This window comes from Cyprinus carpio, chromosome A21, assembly GCF_018340385.1.
Source record: "Cyprinus carpio isolate SPL01 chromosome A21, ASM1834038v1, whole genome shotgun sequence".
Taxonomy (NCBI): domain Eukaryota; kingdom Metazoa; phylum Chordata; class Actinopteri; order Cypriniformes; family Cyprinidae; genus Cyprinus; species Cyprinus carpio.
The window spans coordinates 11,683,214-11,703,355 of NC_056592.1; the positions used below are offsets into that span (position 1 = coordinate 11,683,214).

Genomic DNA, 20,142 nt, shown 5'->3' on the forward strand with positions numbered 1-20,142 from the left:
TTAAAAAGCCCCACACTGCTCACTCCTAAGACTTGCCAGTGGTTCCTTAGTCTCCTGAATCCCTTCTAGCATTAGTAGATCAATGTTCAGCTGAGGACAGCTGAGATGCAAGGCTTGGTATCTCCACTGGGGTCAGACAGCACAATGCTTGGGCAAAAGTCTTAAGTTCCCCCGAGAATTCTCTGTTGAGGAAATCACACAGGTGCTGTGGGAAGCTACATCAGTTCCTCAAGAGTGGGACTACCAAACTCCACTTTCATTTTGTTTTCAGGTGGGGAATGATGGAAAGATGGAGTTTAGCCAGCCTAACTTGCATTGATTGGTTTCTGTCGCCCTTCGACAATAATAACCCACATCAGTATCATCATCACATCCAAAATGAACTGACAATCTTTGGCTCCTTCAATGAACTCCTCCAGCGTCAGTTCACCTGAACGTTTAAGTAAAGAGATGTAGAATCTATATATGTATATATATGAGGATTTCATAAATGAACTGGCTCTCACCTTCTCCCTCAACATCAATCTTTTCAAATATGAGAGCCACTACTTCCTCTGGCAAAATGTCATGATTTCTTGTGATGTCTTGTATAGCCTGTTGTAGAACAAGTGAACATATAATTTCAGAACTTTTTAAATAGAAACATTAATGAAAATCAATTACAATTTCCCATCTCTAGAACTGCAGCATTATTGTATGTAGTCTTCAAGCAGCCACCTGAGGTCATCTGAACACTGGATTAAATCAGATCATCTACAAGTTAAGCAGACTGATCTAGTGTCCATGTTAACCTGACCTTACCTGCATTTAGGTTCTATTTTTTGACTTTCTATTTTTGGTTCGTTCACAAAGACCTGATGTGGGAGAAAATATAAATGTAGATAATTCAGTGATTATCCTAAGCAGAGGTTAACATATGACTTTAACTGCGTCCCATATGCACTATTCTAATGCACTAATCAAATACCTCGATTATTCACAAAAATAAAAAAAATTAAAACACACATCAAAAAAACGCACACATCTCACACAGAATCAGCACTATCATTAACACTATATAACATCAAAAAAAGAAACAATTCAATCATTAATACAAAAACAAAAAATGCACAATAAAACTCTGATTATGAAAGACAAAACAAGCTTGTATAATTCATACACTACATGGTTGAGTGCATAATGTGTATTGCATCATTTATGCAAAAACAGAAGTACACTGATGTGAATGGTTTATGGTATTCGTTAAAACGTTCACTTACAGTAAATATTGTTTCCAATTCATCCTTGTCAATTTTTCCATTGCCATCCTGGTCAAAAAGTTTGAAGTACCATTTCAGTTTCTGATTGATTTCCCCCTTGAGCATTAAACTAATGGCAGCGATATATTCCACAAAATCTATGTATCCATCCTAAAGAAAAGAGAAAGAGGGACAGCTCATTTTACAATATTTTTTTTTGTTAGGCTGTTTTAAAATGAACAATTCACATATGGAGATCCAGGCAAGATCATTATGTTAGCTTGCTTTTTCACCTTAATCAGTGTACGTTTTGTAACATTGTTACTTTGTAAGCTTTTCTCCTCTAAGCTGAACACTCTGCAAAAAGAAATCAACACACCAGAAAAACAATCAAACCAACCAACAAAAATTACAAAAAAAAAATAAAAATACATAACCCCCATAAAACATATAAAACATCACATACCATATACACAGCGTATGACACATTCCCCATATGGCAAAATATAACAAATAAAATAAAACAAAATGGCCAAAAATATTGCTAGAATAAATGCTTAAATACATTTAGTTACTTGTATTTCCTAATTTATATTTTTGACAATCTTTTAGTTATATTTTTAATTGAAATATATTTATACCGCCCAAATTATGCTTTAAAAATTGGAAGTATTAGTAAGAGTGGATTGGAAGTTTTTTCTAAGAATTACATATTTTGGCATTTGAACAAAGCAAAATGGTAACTATATATATATGGTATATATAAATATATTTATATATATATATATTTAATATATATATATTATACTACTACATTACTACGTTTTACAGAGAGCTTTTGGCCATAATAAAAATAGGTATTGTTAAAACTGCACAGTAGTAATATTTAAATTTTTTTTTTTTCGCACAATGCATCAGAGAGCTTTTGGCCATAATAAAAATAGGTATTGTTAAAACTGCACAGTAGTAATATTTACATGTATAATTTAGTATTGTACAGTTCTATCCAAAGTAACTCACAAATCAGATATGCATTTGCTATCTTTTCTGAAGTAATAGTTGTGTAAATGATAAATGGTTTAGCACCAGAGTTGACCTTGTTTTACCCATCTGATCTCTGGTGCACAAGTCTATTTAAAACATCCATTTAAGGTCAAACAATATAGTTATATAAAACGGCTACGAATGATGATTTGCAAGATCTGAGAATTTGATCTTGTGGTCACAATATTCAAAAATGACAATGATTATTGATATTACATGCAAATTCAAGAATGAAACCTCACCCCATCCATGTCGAAAGTGAAAAACACCTGGTCCACATAACTGTTAGCATCCTCATTCATCCCCTGCAGTCCCAGGATAGACTTGAGCTCAAAAAGTGTTATCAGGCCCGATGGAGACTCCCGCATGAACTTGTTATACCAGTGGTGCATGTCCTCAGCGAGGATGTCGTCAAGACTTGCGTCTGTTCCCCATGGCTGTACCCTGCAGCCCCACACACCTTCTGTTCCGTTTCTGGTCCAGGCGGTTGCAGGCCTGTGAGCTCTGATGATGAGGTGTAAACTGGCCTCCGCACACAGTGACAGCACAAGATACTGAATGTCTGAAACTATTAGATCCAGGTACCAATAAAAAGAGATGGTGCCTTAAAATAACTACTGCTAATGGGATAATGACAAGACCTGAACATTAAAGAGTAACTGGCACAGAATAGCCAGTGCTTATATAACAGCATTCAAGCTCCAGATGAACGGTTTGTGCAGTCATTTGAGTGCATCAGAGGCCACCTCTCATTATGTTGTGTTACAGTTCTGGAAGGTCTAACAATTAGTTATCCATCTCTCTGAATGCAGATTTTAAATAACTCTTTTATTTGTACAAAATAAATTTTAAATTTAAATAGGCATGATAAAAGTCTGCTGAATGACACATTAAAATTCGATACTATTTTGTCTGTATATATATATATAACACACTAAAAACTATAACCAATCATTTTAAATACTACAAGTGAATTTACGCATTGCAACATTAAAATAATTAATTTAGACATAAACATTTAAATATTGTATATGTGTGTGAAAAATTTATATTCATTTTGTTATTTGCTAGCAGTTACATTTAACAGTGCTGTTAAATGATTTTTTTTTTTAATGATTATTAAATACTTTAAAAAAATTAAGATCATGTAAAAAAGTATACACAATTAAATATTGATAAAAAAAATCTCAAATGTTGGCCATTATATTGTGCATATCTAAATTGAGATCATCAATAATCAAAAATACATTCTTATAATTCATAAAAAAAAAAAAATTTAATAACTATTTGTAGGAATAATATAGGATTTGTTTTGCATAATCTGTGCATACTTAAAAAAATAATAAAAAAAAGTTTTGCATAACCTGCTAAACAATTTTGCAAAATCCAAACAAAAATCAGCTGCAAATGGTGTAGTTGTGTTTTTAAAATATAAACCAAACTTTAAAAAAACGAAAAGAAAAAAAAAATTGTTTAATGATAATAGCAAATGTACAATCACTACACTGTTGCAGGTGAAAAAATTGCTGTTCGCTTTCATTTTCTGTCAATGTATAAAAAGCACTCTGAATTAAACAGAAATGAATTGCGAAAAAGCATATTTTGCATTTTACGGGTAATGGAATTGTCACATAACTATTGGTGATATGACCTGATGATCTCCCAGCCTCGTTTTGTCTGCATGCCAGTCCGATCACTGACTTTTCTCACTTGAAAGTGGTGACGAGGCAGATCTGTGCTTCTGCATTAGGGTCTTAATGTGGTTTAAATGGGATTAAGTGACTGTAGTCATTAGCTCAAACATTCATTGTGAGCAGCAGCCTGAACCTCTCAACTCCTGCCATTTTTAAAGGTCTACCAGTAAATTAAAGGGATACTCAACCCCAAAATGAAAATTTTGTCATTAAGCACTTACCCCCATGTCGTTCCAAAACCGTAAAAGCTTTGCTCGTCTTCGGAACACAATTTAACCCTTTAGCGCGTACGATCACACCGGTGTGATCAGTCTTGGCTGGTCCCTGAAGCGTACGATCACACCGGTGTGATTAGAACTTTCAGTGCGTCACGTCATCAACTGCTGAATTTAAATCCGCTTTTGCGCTTTGGCTGGCGCAGAGCCAGATCAGACGCGCTGAGTGCTGGACATATTATCACAAATATTCAGTGTTTTCAACCATATAATGCTTATTTTAGGTTTCAGATATTTAAAAACACATAAGTACTAGCAAAAAAATACATTTGCAGTTTGTAAAATACACGCTGATGTCTATGGAAAATGACCCTTACAAATATAATCTGACTACGTTTTTATTGATATCATATAGAGATTGTTTAGGTAACTATAAAGTTTACTCTGCCCTTCTCCCAGTTTAGCAGAGACCTACTTTAACGTGTTTCGGGAGGAAAGGATGAATTTGCGTGCTGTAAATCCCACAGCTCGGATTCAGCGCGAACTAACATGGCGGCGCCCATCACCCGGTATAGATTAACTAACACGGTCGATATAAAAGTGTTTAAACTACCAAATATATTTACTTGCACATTTTTCAGATTCGGAATATCAGATATACCATAATATAGTGAGCATGTTTGTGAATATTTTTAATAAAACAGGGAAAACGAAATAAAAGCGATCCATGTGTCATACAGATCTATTTTGGCTTTGGTGTGTCACATGACAAGCATGACGCGTCGCCATGGAAACAATAAGGCGGTACACTCTAAATAACGGTCGCCTGAAAAAGAACTCACGCCGGAGTCTCAGCTTGAATATTTTAAACTCACGTGCGAAAGGGTTAAGGTATTTTGGATGAAAACCGGGAGGCTTCTGACTGTCCCATAGACTGCCAAGTAAATTACACTGTCAAGGTCATTATTTTTGTCTTTGCGTACAAAAGTATTCTCGTCACTTCATAAAATTCAGATTGAACCACTGATGGCAGATGGAGTATTCTGACGATGCCTTTTATACTTTTCTGGACCTTGACAGTGCAATTTACTTGGCAGTCTATGGGACAGTCAGAAGCCTCCCGGTTTTCATCCAAAATATCTAAAATTGTGTTCCGAAGATGAACAAAGCTTTTACGGGTTTGGAACAACATGGGGGTAAGTGATTGATGACAAAATTTTCATTTTGGGGTGGAGTAACCCTTTAAGGTAAATTTGCTATGCCGAGATAACCAGCAGGGACTCAGTCAAACTTAACTAAACATATTAACACATTAATGATCAAAGTGCAACACATGCAATCATACTTACATCATTATATAAAAAACACTGAAATGTGATTAGCTTGTGTGCAATATGCATGCTCAAACCTGACACTGAAAACCAATCAGAGAGCAAAAGGAGGATGTTATACTTATACTGGGAAATGATTTAATACATTGTATCAACTGTAATGAAAGTATGATTATCAATAACAATTTGTATTATAATATTACATATACTGTCCAGTTAGAACAGTAAAGCAAAAATTCCACCCAATAGTCACATAATATTGTCACTTTATTGACACATTCTCATAGCAATGATTGTTATACTCATCATTTTCATTTATTTATTTATTTACATCAGACTTTGACATGACAATATAAGCAATCAGAACAAACCAAAAGGTCTGGTTGTATTTCAGTAATAGCCAGATTAGGAAGCATTATTTGATCCACCATAATCCTTCCTCCCCTGACCTTAAATATCTGAATCTAATCTTTAATTAATCTCATTGCCATTACTGAACAATACTGAATGCTTTCAGGACTTATAAAAGCAGCATGATATCTGGGTCTATGCCATAGTTAAGTATTCTAGGCTGTAGTCAGGGCCACTATAAAACACATAACACATCCTTAATGGGAGAGCAAGAGAGCTCTATTTAAATGATAATCTGTCCCTCACTAGAGCTTCCATGAGGTCAGCACAGATCCCAGAGATGAGAACAGGTCTAATGCTGAAAATCTGTCAGTGCCCTGATTAAGAGATTTTATAAGAGAAATTAGATATTTCTGGTACTTCTGCTCTGAACATGTAAATAAAAAACAGATAACTAGTAAGTATTTTGTTTAAAGGCCAGATCTTTTGCAGAATAGGACCAGCCTAAGGTCATGACCTCAAGGTAAGTCTTCTCTAGAACCAGAACTTTCCATCTTAATGATCCTTACATATACTGATACTTAGATACTTCAATATTTTTCATCCAACACTGCACTGAGAAAACCAATATTTTCCAATGAAATGTGGAAATGTGATTTTTTTTTTCATGTTCCCATTTTTTATTTTCTGCAAGTCTCAAAGATCAACTATTCAAATTTTTGATAGGAATACAACTATCAACAACAAAAACGATAAAAAATATGTCCTTTAGTGGAGACTAATATTTATATACAAAAGTAAAAACCAAAACAAATCCCATATGATCTCAAATCAAACGAATGTGGCTCAGAACATTAATACAACTGTACAGGAGGGAAAATACTGTAGTTCTCTGCACCTGCAGGTTTCACTTGCACATTCAAATCTTTGACACGGACAAGAAGTCTAAAACCAATTCACATTATTTCATCTTCTCCTGATGGCTTTGCTCTGGTTAAGCAGTGAGTTTAAGGGAGTTCTTCAGTCTGAGGCAGCTTTGACCTTTCTTTTCTATTTAGAGACTTTACACTCCTGCAAAATAGAAATGAGATAAAATGAAACAAGCTAATGCATATAACATTTGTGAACATGGATATGACACCTACTCACTTGGCTCTAATGGTTTACTTTTTCATCTTCTTTCTGTTCCTCTTCTTTCTCATCTGTTGTGTCAGGCTCTGTTTGTGGTTGCGTGTCTAGCTCTTCATGTGTTTCTTCTGTACTGTTAGCCAGCTGTGGTTCATCTTCACTTTTCTCTTCCTTTAGCTCTGGTTCTGTTTTCTCTTCTTTCTCTTCTATCTCTTCTCCCTCTTTCTTTTCTGAAGTGACAATCTCCACTTTTTCCTCCGGTTCTGGCTTCTCTGAATCTGTAGGTTCAGTTTTTTGCTCAATCTGTTCTTTAGAGGAGAGAGATTCTGCATCTGGTGCTGTCTTGTGTTGTTCAAACACGTCTCCTTCATGCCCATTTGGAGTAGTTTGATCGAGGGTGGCTGAGGCTGTTTTATCCACATCTTCTCCGCCTTCATCTGCACTGGACTTCCTGTGTCGGCGAGACGGTGGGCGCCGTTTGATGGAAAGTCGAGCTCTACCCTACGCAGATGTAAAAATACGTGTGAATTCAAATTCTGCAACCAGTTTTTATCGGTTGGAATTCACTCACATGTGAAATGATATGAAGCCTCAAACCTTGTTGATGCTTTTGAGAACAGTTCCCTCAGTGGGACTCTCAAAGCTGGCAGGAGTTTCCTCTTTTTTGGGCGTGACAGTTGCAGGAGGACTAGAGGGGCTGCTGGGAGAGCCGGGGGAGAAGGACGGCACCGGTAACTTCAGCACCCCTGGGCCCTTTGAGAAGGACGGAGGTCCCGTGGGAGAAAGTGTAAGGCTGGCCTGTGTGAAATGGGATGGAAAATCACTTTCATTATCTAAAGCAATACTGACCTCTGTCCACTAGAGGGAAACAGTGCTGTGAACAACCAACCTGCAGTTTCTCAATGAGGGCAGAGTTTCTGTTCTTCCTGGTTGATACTGTTTCAGCTCCTTTCTGAACCTATAAAAAATAAATCAGTTACATAAAAACAAATCTGCATCATTGCATACAACACATTGCATATTTTGATTTGAGGTAATAGTTTACAAACATCATTTCTATATGCATTTAACTAAAGATAATGTTTTAACTACATTGTAATGAAAGCTAGTTTTATTACTGACAATTTACAGTGTTTTTCCCCTGCATCCCTGATCGTCTCACCTCATCATGGCCTTGACCTGCATCATTACCAACAGGCAGCTGTAGTGAGCGTGGGGGTCTCCTCCTCACAGGCTTGTTCTGAAACAAAGAAGAGCTCAGATCCACATGCTATACATCCACATAAACATGTACATACCTTACCACAGAAATTACTTCCACAGAATTCTAAAAATTCTAAAAAAAAAAAAAAAAAACACCCCCTTACAAACAAATAAATTTTAATATTTTGTATATACCTAAAGTATGTATAGAATAAAATATATATATATATATAATATAATAATATTAATATAAAACAAAAACAAACTAAAAAAGAATATTATATTTGTAAAAAATAAAAATTTAAAACAAAAAATTTATGGAAATATTTTTTGAAATAAAACAATACATAATATTTAAAAAAGAAATAATTATAGAAATATTATAATATAATATAGAAACAGAAAAAAAACTATTAAGAATTAAATAAAAAATAACTCCTACTTTATATTAAGTGGCCTTAACTACTATGTACTTACATTTCAATTAATCATTTGGTACGATGCACTTATTGTGCACATACATGTTTTTACATTATACTTATATTTGAAAAATATCTGCATGTAATTACATCTGTAATTAATTTTTGTAATTACATTTATAATTTCACTGTTGACCCATCCCTTACACCTTAACCCACCCTTAAACCTACCCATACCACCAAACCTGTCCCTAACCTTTCCCGTTTCCCACCTCAATGGCAGCAAAAGTGTTTTGCAATACAATATGAACACAATACAAAAGTACACTGTACTTATTTTTTTTTATATAAGTTCATTGTAGTTAAGTCCACTTAATATAAAGTGGGACCCAATATTTCAAAAATATACAATGCATAATATTAATTTAAAATTTATACAGATATTTAAGAAACAAAAAATTTATAAATATAATAAATTAATAAAACCATTTAAAAATCCTGTCTAAAAATAAAACAACTAAAATTACACAACTAAATTAAACATTAAGATAGGCAAACAACATTTTTAATGATATGCTATTGTATATACTTGTTTGCAATGAGGAAATGTTTGAGAAATGCTACTAAAGTGAGCAACAAGGCTTACAAAGGGAAAAAGACAGGAAAGTAGTGGTAAAAACAAAGATAACCCATCAGTCATCTGCACAGACATGCAGCATAGTATTTCTGCATTGCAAAACATTCACCCTTATTAATATCTGTACTTGAGGACGCCTTCCTTCGGTGTCCGTTTCCTAAGTGATAGAATGACACTTTGCCAAGCAGTTCATGAGGATTTGCACATCCAGTCTTAACATTAATACCTAGGCACATAACAAGAGTTGCACATTCATAAGGACAAAAATCTGGGTGGCACAGAAGAATTGTTTCAAAGAATGTGACAAGAAAATTTGCTTCCTTGTCTGCAAAACAGGGGGAGGGCTCAGAACTAATCTAGAAATCTTCCCCTGAATTATACACTTCCTGTTTAAATGTACATAGTGGGTATCAGGAATCATGTCTGTGTTACACAGTTATTCATTTTAGACTTAAAGGGATAGTTCACCCAAAAATGCAAATTAGGCTGTGTTTTACTCACCCCCAAAGTATCCTAGGTGTATATGACTTTTTTCTTGTAGACGAATCCAGTCGGAGTTATATTAAAAATTGTCCTGGCTATTCCAAGCTTTATCGTTGCAGTGCTTCAGTCCAAAAGAAGTGAAATAAAAAGCGCCCATCCATTAAAAAAAACCTGTAACAAACACCACCCGTCATAGAACAAAAACATCCCTTAGCGAATAGATGCCTTTTTGTAAAAAAAAAATATCCATTTTACAAAAAGGCATCGATTCACCCCCCCGGAGCCGTGTGAGACACTTTTTCATGGATGGACACTTTTTATTTTACTTCTTTTGGACTGAATCACTGCAACACCTGCTGAGTGCAATGATAGAGCTTGGAATAGCCAGGACTATAACTCCGACTAGATTCGTCTGAAAGAAGAAAGTCATATACACCTAGGATGCCTCTTGGGTGAGTAATTTATGGGCTAATTTTCATTTTTGGATGAACTAAACCTTTAATGTTATGCTATACTGCAATATAGAGTTCTTAATATACATACATTGATTCTTTTGCTATGGATAAATAAACTCACTTTCCAATTTTAATGTCATTGTCTTTTATTTTATCATTTGAGTTTTTTTTTTTTTTTTTTTTTTGCTTAAGTTTTTATCCACACTAAACTAATGGTTAACTGTTTTTTAAAGGAAATTAGGAAAAAAAGATAGCAGAAAAGCTGAAGATTGAAAACAAAATGATAAACTACAAGCAAACGCAGGGAAAAAAAGATGACTTTTTTAATGTCCAGAAGAAAGTACATGGGACAAATTAGGAAGTTCAAGTGCGAAAGCAGAGAGGATGTGATCATATTTGGATAATATGAAACCTCACCACTTCAGCGTCTGTCATGTGGGATATTGGACTACTGAATTTTCCAGCTAGTTCAGCCACCGAGCGCTTTTTTACAACAGAATTCTCCTAAAAAAATACAAAAATGTTAGTGTATGAATGAGAAAAGCCCCTTCTTTGTGATATATGGTTTGCAATATTAATCTTTGGCATTACAATACTTGGCAAAGCACTTTAAAATCATTTTCTTAACTGTAAAACACCTCCCACCTTTATATGTAACACATTTTCTTAAAAATGTATAAATAAAAAAACACATAATATTGCAAAGGGAAAAGCAACACCCTCTATTTGAGAATTTTAGTCCAGCTTTGACTTTTTAAGCTTCTAGAAAATATTTCTAATTACAAGCCATTAGGTGTGTAATGCTGACTTCCACAGTGAGGCTGAGAAAGTGTCTTGTTTTTCTCCACAGGAAACCACAAGAGTTGTGAATGCTCTTTTGAGCACAGTGATGAAAAGAGCGTATTTCAAAGAGAAATCTTTGAGAAAGTGCTTTTTGAGCCATGCAACTGGCCTCATGGGGACGTGGGCTCAGTCGGGTATGACTTCAGCCCGCTGTTATCATCCCCGTCTCAGGCTCTTCCATCCACAGGCCCCCGTCTATGACCATTAACACACTCACTATCAGTGAAGAGAAACCAGTGCTGCTTTCTCAAAAGTGATTGCAGAATGTGGTATTTTAGGGCTGAGGCCCTGAAACTGTTTGTTGTCAAGGCGTTCAGTCTCAGAGCTTTGTGGGAACCCTCCAACAGTCTATTCACTCTATATCTTACAGGATGTTGGTTATACAACGATGAGGCAACTTAAGATAAACTGAAGTATATAAGACAAGTCAAAAACAGGAAGGGTGCTTGAGCAAGCCAAGAGCTTAAAATCAGAAGCGTAATTTCTATTCAAACCAGCAAAGCTATTATGAATGCAACTTTATGATTGAACTAAGTTGCACAGTTTGCAGGGACAAAAATGTTTATTTAAAACAGAAAATTTGTTGTCATCATCCTAAAATGTTGAAGCTACTCTTTTCCATTAATTGAAAATGCATGATGATCAATGGCTGTCGCAGTTATCTTTTTTAAATATTATGTTTTATTTATTATACACTTTATTATTATATATGCACAATTAGTTAAGAGTTACTAGACTGCAACAAGTGACTGTCTTTATGAATGAGTCATTTAATTATTTGCTCAAACGATTTGTTCATAAACCCAGTTTCATCTTGGAACAAAACAAAAGACTATTGTATGAGTGGGTCATTGAATCATTCGCTCAACTGATTTAAGGATTCAAAATCAACTGATTTAATGACCCAGCTGATTCAAAAACACTGATTCATCCAGAAATGAAACACTGTCTACTGTATGTAGCTCAGAGATGTGCAATTCTTTAAAAGTAAAAGTAAAAGTAAAGTAAAAACAGACATGTATGTTACTCAATATTAAGTTTAATTAAATTAATGTTTTAATTTACTTTTAATATGTAAACATATTAGGTTGGGATTTGAACTTCTTCTACACTCAAATATGTCAAGCTAACACAGAACTACAATTTTTTTTTTTAAATGGCTTGCTTTGGTGTCTATGAGAGTCTGGTAGCCTCTCATAAAAAATAATTTAAAAAAAAAAGGGTACGGTACTTATTAAAATAGCCAAGCACTACCAAACACATACCACCTACATTCATTCATCCATCCATCTAAAAAAAAAAAAAAAAAAAAAAAATTGCCCAGCCTCTTTCTTTCTGCGCTGCTCTCAGTCCTGCCTGTGTCTGCTGCCCATGTGTTCCAGCTCCACTAAATCCAGTCCTCTTTAAAATAAAAGCATTCCAACATGACATCATTTGCCATATTTAGTGCCCAAGATGGACAGAAAAAAAGCTTGTTCTGTGAAATAGCTTGTTGCTAATTTAAATCTAGGCATTTCACTGATATATCAGTGCAACCCTCAGATTTTGATATTCTATGTTTCCGAGTAGAAATTACTCATAACAGAAACATATTCAAGCAGTTTAGACCATATAATTCATCAACCAGCTCACTTCAAACTCCAGCCCAATAAAAAATCCACCATGATAAAACCCACAATAAACATTCACACAAAATAAAAATTAAAATAAATACTCACTGAAAAATCCACTTACCCCCTTCATCCAGTTCCCCTCTATAATCAGATTTTTGAAGAATCAGCAAGTACATTTACATTTTTGCATTTAGCAGAAAAGCGACTTACAGTGCATTCAGGCTACACATTTTTTTTTACCAGTATGTGTGTTCCCTGGGAACTGAACCCACGACCTTTTGCACTGCTAACGCAATTTTTTTACCAGCTAACGCAATGCCCTGATGCAAATATAAACATAAAACGGCATTGTTACTCTACAAAATATCCAAATAAAATGGTATTGCAGTAGATATTATGCAAATATAAACATAAAACGGCATTGTTAGCTTGTATTTCTGCTCTACTCTGTGAGAATATTTTTACAGAGAAAGGTATATTTTACCCAAAACTGAAAATTTGCTCTTAATATAATAACCCTCAGGCCATCCAATATGTAGGTGACTTTCTTTCTTCAGTAAAACAGTAAAGATATTTAGCTAAAACCATGGTCCATGTGAACATAATATGAAAAAAAAAAAAAAACCTCATGCTAATGACGTACACGTATGTGAACTGACACTGTTGTTGCTCACTTTAATCCAAGTGATGGTTCCCATGGACTTTATAATATTATAGATCACCAAGGACTTTGGGTTTATCTAAAATTTTTCTTTACTGTTCTACTGAAGAAAGAAAGACACCTACAACTTGAATGGCCCAAATGTTAATAAAAGGGCACTCATAAAATAAAAACTCATTTAATTCAACTTTTAAAAAACTCAACCCTCAAGCTCACATGTTAAGCACAGGGCACTGAGCTCATTACTACTCATTTAAGGCAGGGTGTGGGCAGCTCATCCCTTGAGACCCAGTGGGTGGTGAGATTTACAGCATATGTGTGTGTGTGTGAGTATGTGTGGCTAAGGGTGTGTGTGCCCCACAGCTGTGCCTGTGCACCCATTTAACACACACAGACACCTGCAGAGATGACCCCTAAAGATGACATCACTGCTGCAATCGCCACTAATAGTTTCTCCAACAATTTTACTACCTTAATAGATAGATAGATTCATTCCAAAGCTTACTTTATCTTTACAAGAGTTGGCAGCAGTCAGATGACACAGGGTGAGTAAACAAAGCAACAAACATAATCAATTCAGCATGAGCCTTTCTTCATCTCCAAAACAGAGGCATGATCATGATGACATACTCGCTTTTTAGCTGCACTGCTGGAGCTAGAATCAGCTCATCAACAAAAAAAAAAAAACTAGTGTGGGAGCAATTATGTGTAAAAAAAAAAAAAAACTTTTAGGGGGACTCAGGGGTATTTTGTCTGTGCTTCCTCTTCAACTGCTTCAGGCAGGGCATTTTGTCAGAAGCAATGAAAATAAGAAAAATAATTTAATAACTCATTGTTATTAAAGAAATTAATTTCTAGTAACACTTCACAAAAGCCAAAGCCCCAATTTCAGTTTGTAACAGTTATTAATTACATATTAAAGCAACAGGAAATATATGCTTAATTATTGTAATATTGGTGAAAATTCAGCTTTGCCAGTGCAGTAATAAATTACACTTTAAGATATATTCAAATAAATAAGAAAAAAAACTTTTTAAAAAAAAAAATGCAATAATAATAATCTTAATATATACAGTATTACTGTTTTTACTGCATTTTTGATCAAATAAATGCAGCATAAAATACTTTTCTTAAAAATTAAAAATCTTACTGACCCTAAACTTTTTAACAGAGGGAGCCTTTGATGTGACCTGGATTTTATAAATACTATATTAATATAACCATACAAAAGTATGATATTAACAAATGGTGTTTTGCATGTTGTTCCACCCCATACACCCCAAACATGCTCCTCATTTAAGAAGTCCACCAGTACACACTGCTGACTGTGACCCAGGCAGCGGGGGAAAGAAAAAAGAATCTTATTAATGTCCCACAAAGAATCTGTTGTATGTCAAAGTGTTGAAGGACATGAGGAAGCAGCCATGATTCTGAATGAGAAAGGATGCACAGGAAGGACAGACAGAGACTTTCCATTCTAAGACCCAAAACATGTTCTACAGAAGGCTGTGATCACAGACACTTCTACCTACATAGACTCGACTTATGTATCCTTGATTTTCAAAAAATGTCAGAATCCAGGTTATAATATAGAGATACGCACTGCATTGCTGCAAGGGGCACCTCACAGTGAGAATTAGTATAAAGAAATTTCTTAATGGGTAAATGAGAGGTCAAAACATCTATAACATATTTACAATTTATATTTCCTTGCAATTTTTTTAAATTTAATCAGAATACACAGCAACTTTTAAATAGCAGTCAATAGAAAAAGATCTACCAGTAGGGGCTAGCTGTGTCATGCTAACTAGCCAAACCTTGACCTCTTTAGTTAAAGTTAGCTAAATGTCTATATGTATACAGCTAGTGACCTGAATAACTTTTGGTTAATGGCACAGACGTTTATAGTTTGTTACACCCACAATAATGCAATGTTGCAAAAAGACCACATATTTTCAGACACATGTATAGAGTATGTTTATAGCCTAAGTCACTATTTCTTTACTAAAGGCAACAGAGTTCACAGACAATCAGGTTCTTCTAGAGTGATCTCTATCCAGAAGTGCAACAGTACTATGACATCATGTTCTGGCTCGGAATATTTGGAGTGGATGATGTGCTGGAAAAGTCGAGCCTTCGCAAAACACTCTGGTGTGAGTCAGTGAGTAATGATGACGGACTCCACCTCACACCCAGATCCCATCAGGGTCCAGGTATTGAATCAATCACACAGCGTTCCAGGAGTGTGTAATGACTCCATCTACAGCACAGACATCCACTTCCTGTGATGGACAACCTGTCTCCACTTGGCATTATCTGACATCTGAAAGGTCTGTTTGGTTGGAATGGACAGTTACCTGACAGTGACACAACTATGAACCAAACAACTGCTTTGAATCATGTCATAGAAAAGACATGGACATTGTGTCCTGCACTGAACATTTACATCACTTGCTAATACTCCAAATGAAGGCATGTCCCTGAATTTTTTGACAAGTTCACACCCATATGCTCTCACAGTCTCCCAGCACAAAGTTAAGCAAGTTCTTTATGAGGTAATGAATGATTGCTCTCCTAAATGCACAAAACACTATTAAGTACAAAGAACGAACCAAATATACAAGCCTTTTGGGAAGGAAGCTTGCTGTAGTCAGTTAATAGTGTTGCAATAACATTTCCTTTCTCCAAATCTCTCTGTCTCATCTATGAGCACACTGTGTGGTTGTGCACAGCTCAGACAAGAGAGGGCCGTTGCCCTAACAGCTGCCGAGGTGGGACTGACACTGACCCGCATGCTCACATAGCTGACATTCAGGAGATAATCAACATAAATATCCAGAAGTCAAACAGCTAAATTGCTTGTTATGTAAATATGACCGAACACAAAGCTGTAAAACAGACATGCATTCAATGCACATACACAGTCAGGTGTTTTGTATGTTACACACTTTCCAAGAAGCAGCAGCACATTAAATTTAGCTTTAATTATTATGCTATAATATTTTGTAACGCCACACTGTTGGCTCAGTCTGCATGATCAGTAATTATAACAAAAATCTAACACGATACAGCAAGAAATTATAGCACACAATAATGTTGATGAGCGACTTTGTTAATGTTTCCAGTTGTTGACTCCTTTGCATGAACAAAAAAGTTGCAAAAGAATTGCATAGCACATTTTTCACATGAGGATGAATTACAAATACTGATATGGAATGTGCAATAATTGTAGTTCTTGAAACCGATCAGTTGAATTTCTCAATTTTCGTATATTTTGACTGAAATTTTACAAAAGGTATATCTTTAAAATATAATTTGTTAGTCAAATAACTTCTTGAAACATCCATGAAAAAACATTTTTAAACCAAATTAACTGTTGAATTTATTTTGGTATGTCCAACTCAAACAATCACTTCATTGATATTCAGAAATTTTATTAAAATAATATAGTTATTTATTATTGTTATATTTGCAAAGCTACTAAATGATATATGGCAGCTTTCATGGAACATAATATACAGAGGCAATATAGGACACATAGTAAAAAAAAAACAAAAACAAAAAAAAAACACACACACACACACAGAAACCTATGGGAAAAAAAATCACATAATTTGCCTAAAGGTCACTAAAGCTGCACTCAAGATTTCCAAGTTGTCAAAGCTCTTCAAAAAGGTTGTCTACTTGTGTGCCAGTTGTTGCACTCAAAATATTCATTGATAGAAAAAAAGTGATTCGCGCATTCAACCACTCAATTAATCACAAACTGTATGCTGGAATCAGTTGTCAAAAATCTGCAAACAAAAGCATACTACATGCACCTACAAACTCAAGCATTTTGGGTCCACCATCCAACCCTGCCATTTTAATGTGTCATACAAATGAGGTTACACCACTTCCTGTGTCAGTTAGCTGGCTGTCATTCCACTTATGCTTTTTTTGTAACTCGAGACTTGTAAGGGAGGCAGTGTCAAAGCAATAGGATTCACTGGTCAAACACAATTAGAAGAGTCAATGGCACAAACACAACAATAAAACCGCTAGTGATGATAGTAGCCTCTGCGAGGTTATGTGAATTATGATCGATGGAGGTTTACAGGTGGCTTGGCCCATGTGAATTACATAGCCACAGTTATGCTTTATTCATCCTTTACCCACTGACTCCAAACTCACATATGACACTGCCAAGAGTGTTATTTTGTGGAAACCATTATCATCTCTTAACCTTGACAGCACACATATTTTAAAGCCTAATTAATTTGCCTAAAAAACACTATGCATTAAAAAGGTTAAACAAACAATAACTAATTTAACCCAAACATGTATGTTAAATTAAAAACTATATAATGTATAAATATATTATGCATACAGCGGGGTCAAAAAGTCTGAGCGCACAAAAACTGATATACAAAATGTAACCTGAATCTGGAAATAAAAGTTATAGGATTTAAAAAAATGATATGATGTAAAAAGAATAAGGCATATTTAACAATTTAAGCTAACAATCGTAAAGTTTTACACAAAAGTGTGGAGTTAATGCAGCTTTAGTGCTGTTGGCATTAAAGCAAAGGGACAAACCAATACAAAAAATATTTAAATGTTAAATATTTAAAAAATACTCAGTATCATTTGTAATGAAAAATCAGTCAATAAAAAAAAAAAATCAAAACAAGCTTTTCACTATAATTTTGGAACGCAGTGTATAATCAAAACAGACTCGTCAAAAATGACGTCTGTAAAGATTGATGCTTTGCCATCTTGAATCATCTCGTTGTATCTCATGGACTGAAATGCAACAAGTTTTTGTTTACTCTACAGCAGACAACGTATGAAAAGCAGTATAGGAAATTGCAACAACAAAGAGTTTGAAGCGCAAGCACAGTAAATGATTCCATACCTCCATCTTCCACGGCTGTTGGCGTGTTCTCAACTTCTTGTAGCTGTTTTGGTGTGACACTTGCTGAAGGAACGCGCGCTCTCTCTCCTCACACGAGCGCAGTGTGCGCGCGCGCTCTCATAAGTCAAGAGGGTGGTCGTTAGTTATATTTAGGTCTGACTCTTACAACATTTCCATGGTCAAAAGATTGTGCCATACTCTGCTAAAAAGCTGTTGCCATACTGCAGCGAAATGACCTGTAGTTTCGTGCGTATTTTCCCAGATTACAGAAACTACTCATTGAAAACTCTGCGCTGAAAATGAAATACCGTTATTACCAAGGTGCAATAGGTAATTTTTTGCAGAAATGTTTCTCACAAAGAACAGCACTTTTGATCAATATAATTAAAACCGTTAATGTCATGAAGACTCTAGACATCTGTTTTCTAGAAACTGCCGATTTATTCTACATTGGGCAGGTCGCCCCCTCATGGGCGCAGCCATATTTACATCACATGACAAGCCATATGGACAAAACTACAACTAGTACCACCATCAATGATGCATTCGTTTTTTGTTTTTTCAAAGCTCAAGACATTTAATAAAGTGTAAAAGTACATCTAAAAAAAACTAAAAAAAAAGTACAATACAGCCTACCACAGTGGTTCTCAATAAGGGGGCCTCAAAATAACTTAAAGGGGTCATATGATGCGATTTCAAATTTTCCTTTCTCTTTGGAGTGTTACAAGCTCTCGGTGAATAAAGAAGATCTGTGAAGTTGCAAAGACTAAAGTCTCAAATCCAAAGAGATATTCTTTATAAAATTTGAGACTCGTCCACGCCCCCCTGAAACGGTTCGTTCTAACACAATATCTACATCAGTATGTGGGAATATTTACATAACGCCGCCCAGATGTTCATGCAAAGAAAGGTGGCGTACCTTTTATTCTCGTTGTAGTATTGTTGTTGCCGCCACCGCCATGTCGTATATAGACGCTGTGTGTTTCACTGTGAAAGCAAAACTGCTTTGCTTGGCCTTCCAAAAGAGGACGATATCCGCTTCATCATGCCTGGGGCTGATCCGTGCTGGTCGCTGAGGAAATACCACAATTTTGCACTGTGGATCGCTGAATCGGCTTTCACCGTGGACGAAGCGCCGTCCAGCCCGGGGTCGTCACTTGTGGTTGCTTCAAGCACAAGGTACGCTCCTTCGTAGAATCCGCCTCAAATTATGCACCCCCTGGTATTGGTAGGTTTAGTCACCCATTGGTAGGGAGTAGTGTGGAGGGTTAGGATGTTTTGGGATTAAGCAAGGTAGCGAGGGGATGCAGAAATCATGTTTATGTCACATTTATCACTCTAGGCCTCTGCTCACTCAAGATGTGTGATGCTGTTTTGTTAAGAAAGCGAAACTACTTTGTTTTTGCCTTCCAAAAGAAAACACGACTAGAAATCATGTTTATGTCACATTTATAATGGGTTTTATGTTTTTGTGTCGTCGCTCCGTCCAGACAAGGCTTCACAATATTTGATTAGATTCAACTTTATTGTCATTATGCAGAGTACAAGTACAGAGCTAATGAAATGCATGTTAAGAGGCGTAACATTTCCGTCACACGCTTGAGGCATTCGGCCAATCACAACGCGCTAGATAGCTGGCCAATCACAGCACACCTCGCTTTTTTTTTTTTTTTTTTTATTAAATGCTTGTAGAAGATAACAGTAAAACACACAAAAAAAAAAAAAAAACACAAAAACATTAACAACAGTCATTGTCATTACAATACAACCATACTCCAGAGACCCTCAGTCCAGAATAAGTTCCTTCAGTCTTTCAGTCCAGATTAAGTGCCAAGTCTTTAAACACAGCCACTGTTCTACACACCTCGCTTTTCAGAGAGATGAGCCTTGTGAAAATCGACGCGTTTCAGAAGGCGGGACATAGAGGATA

The 20,142-nt window shown here is 35.5% G+C and overlaps 2 protein-coding genes across 4 annotated transcripts; both read right to left on the bottom strand.

The window, feature by feature from the left end:
- On the bottom strand, positions 1–4,029 carry guca1d (guanylate cyclase activator 1d). Its single transcript, XM_042711458.1, has 6 exons — positions 3,993–4,029; positions 2,525–2,886; positions 1,260–1,409; positions 507–594; positions 315–430; positions 1–126 (listed from the first exon to the last, which is right to left on the bottom strand). The coding sequence occupies exons 1-6, from the start codon at positions 4,027–4,029 to the stop codon at positions 1–3; spliced, it is 879 nt and encodes a 292-aa protein (XP_042567392.1).
- Positions 4,030–5,771: 1,742 nt separating this feature from the next.
- Positions 5,772–18,485, bottom strand: dub (duboraya). Of its 3 annotated transcripts, none has more exons than XM_042710869.1 (7): positions 18,213–18,485; positions 10,616–10,702; positions 8,164–8,241; positions 7,891–7,953; positions 7,599–7,799; positions 7,023–7,502; positions 5,772–6,944 (listed from the first exon to the last, which is right to left on the bottom strand). In XM_042710869.1, the coding sequence occupies exons 1-6, from the start codon at positions 18,216–18,218 to the stop codon at positions 7,029–7,031; spliced, it is 909 nt and encodes a 302-aa protein (XP_042566803.1). In that variant the 5' UTR covers positions 18,219–18,485; the 3' UTR covers positions 5,772–6,944; positions 7,023–7,028. The 3 variants fall into 3 exon arrangements, with proteins under 3 accessions (XP_042566803.1, XP_018950334.2, XP_018950337.2); XM_019094789.2 differs by having other exon boundaries at positions 7,891–7,959; positions 18,213–18,482; XM_019094792.2 differs by lacking the exon at positions 10,616–10,702 and having other exon boundaries at positions 7,891–7,959; positions 18,213–18,479.
- Between the last annotated feature and the right edge of the window lie 1,657 nt (positions 18,486–20,142).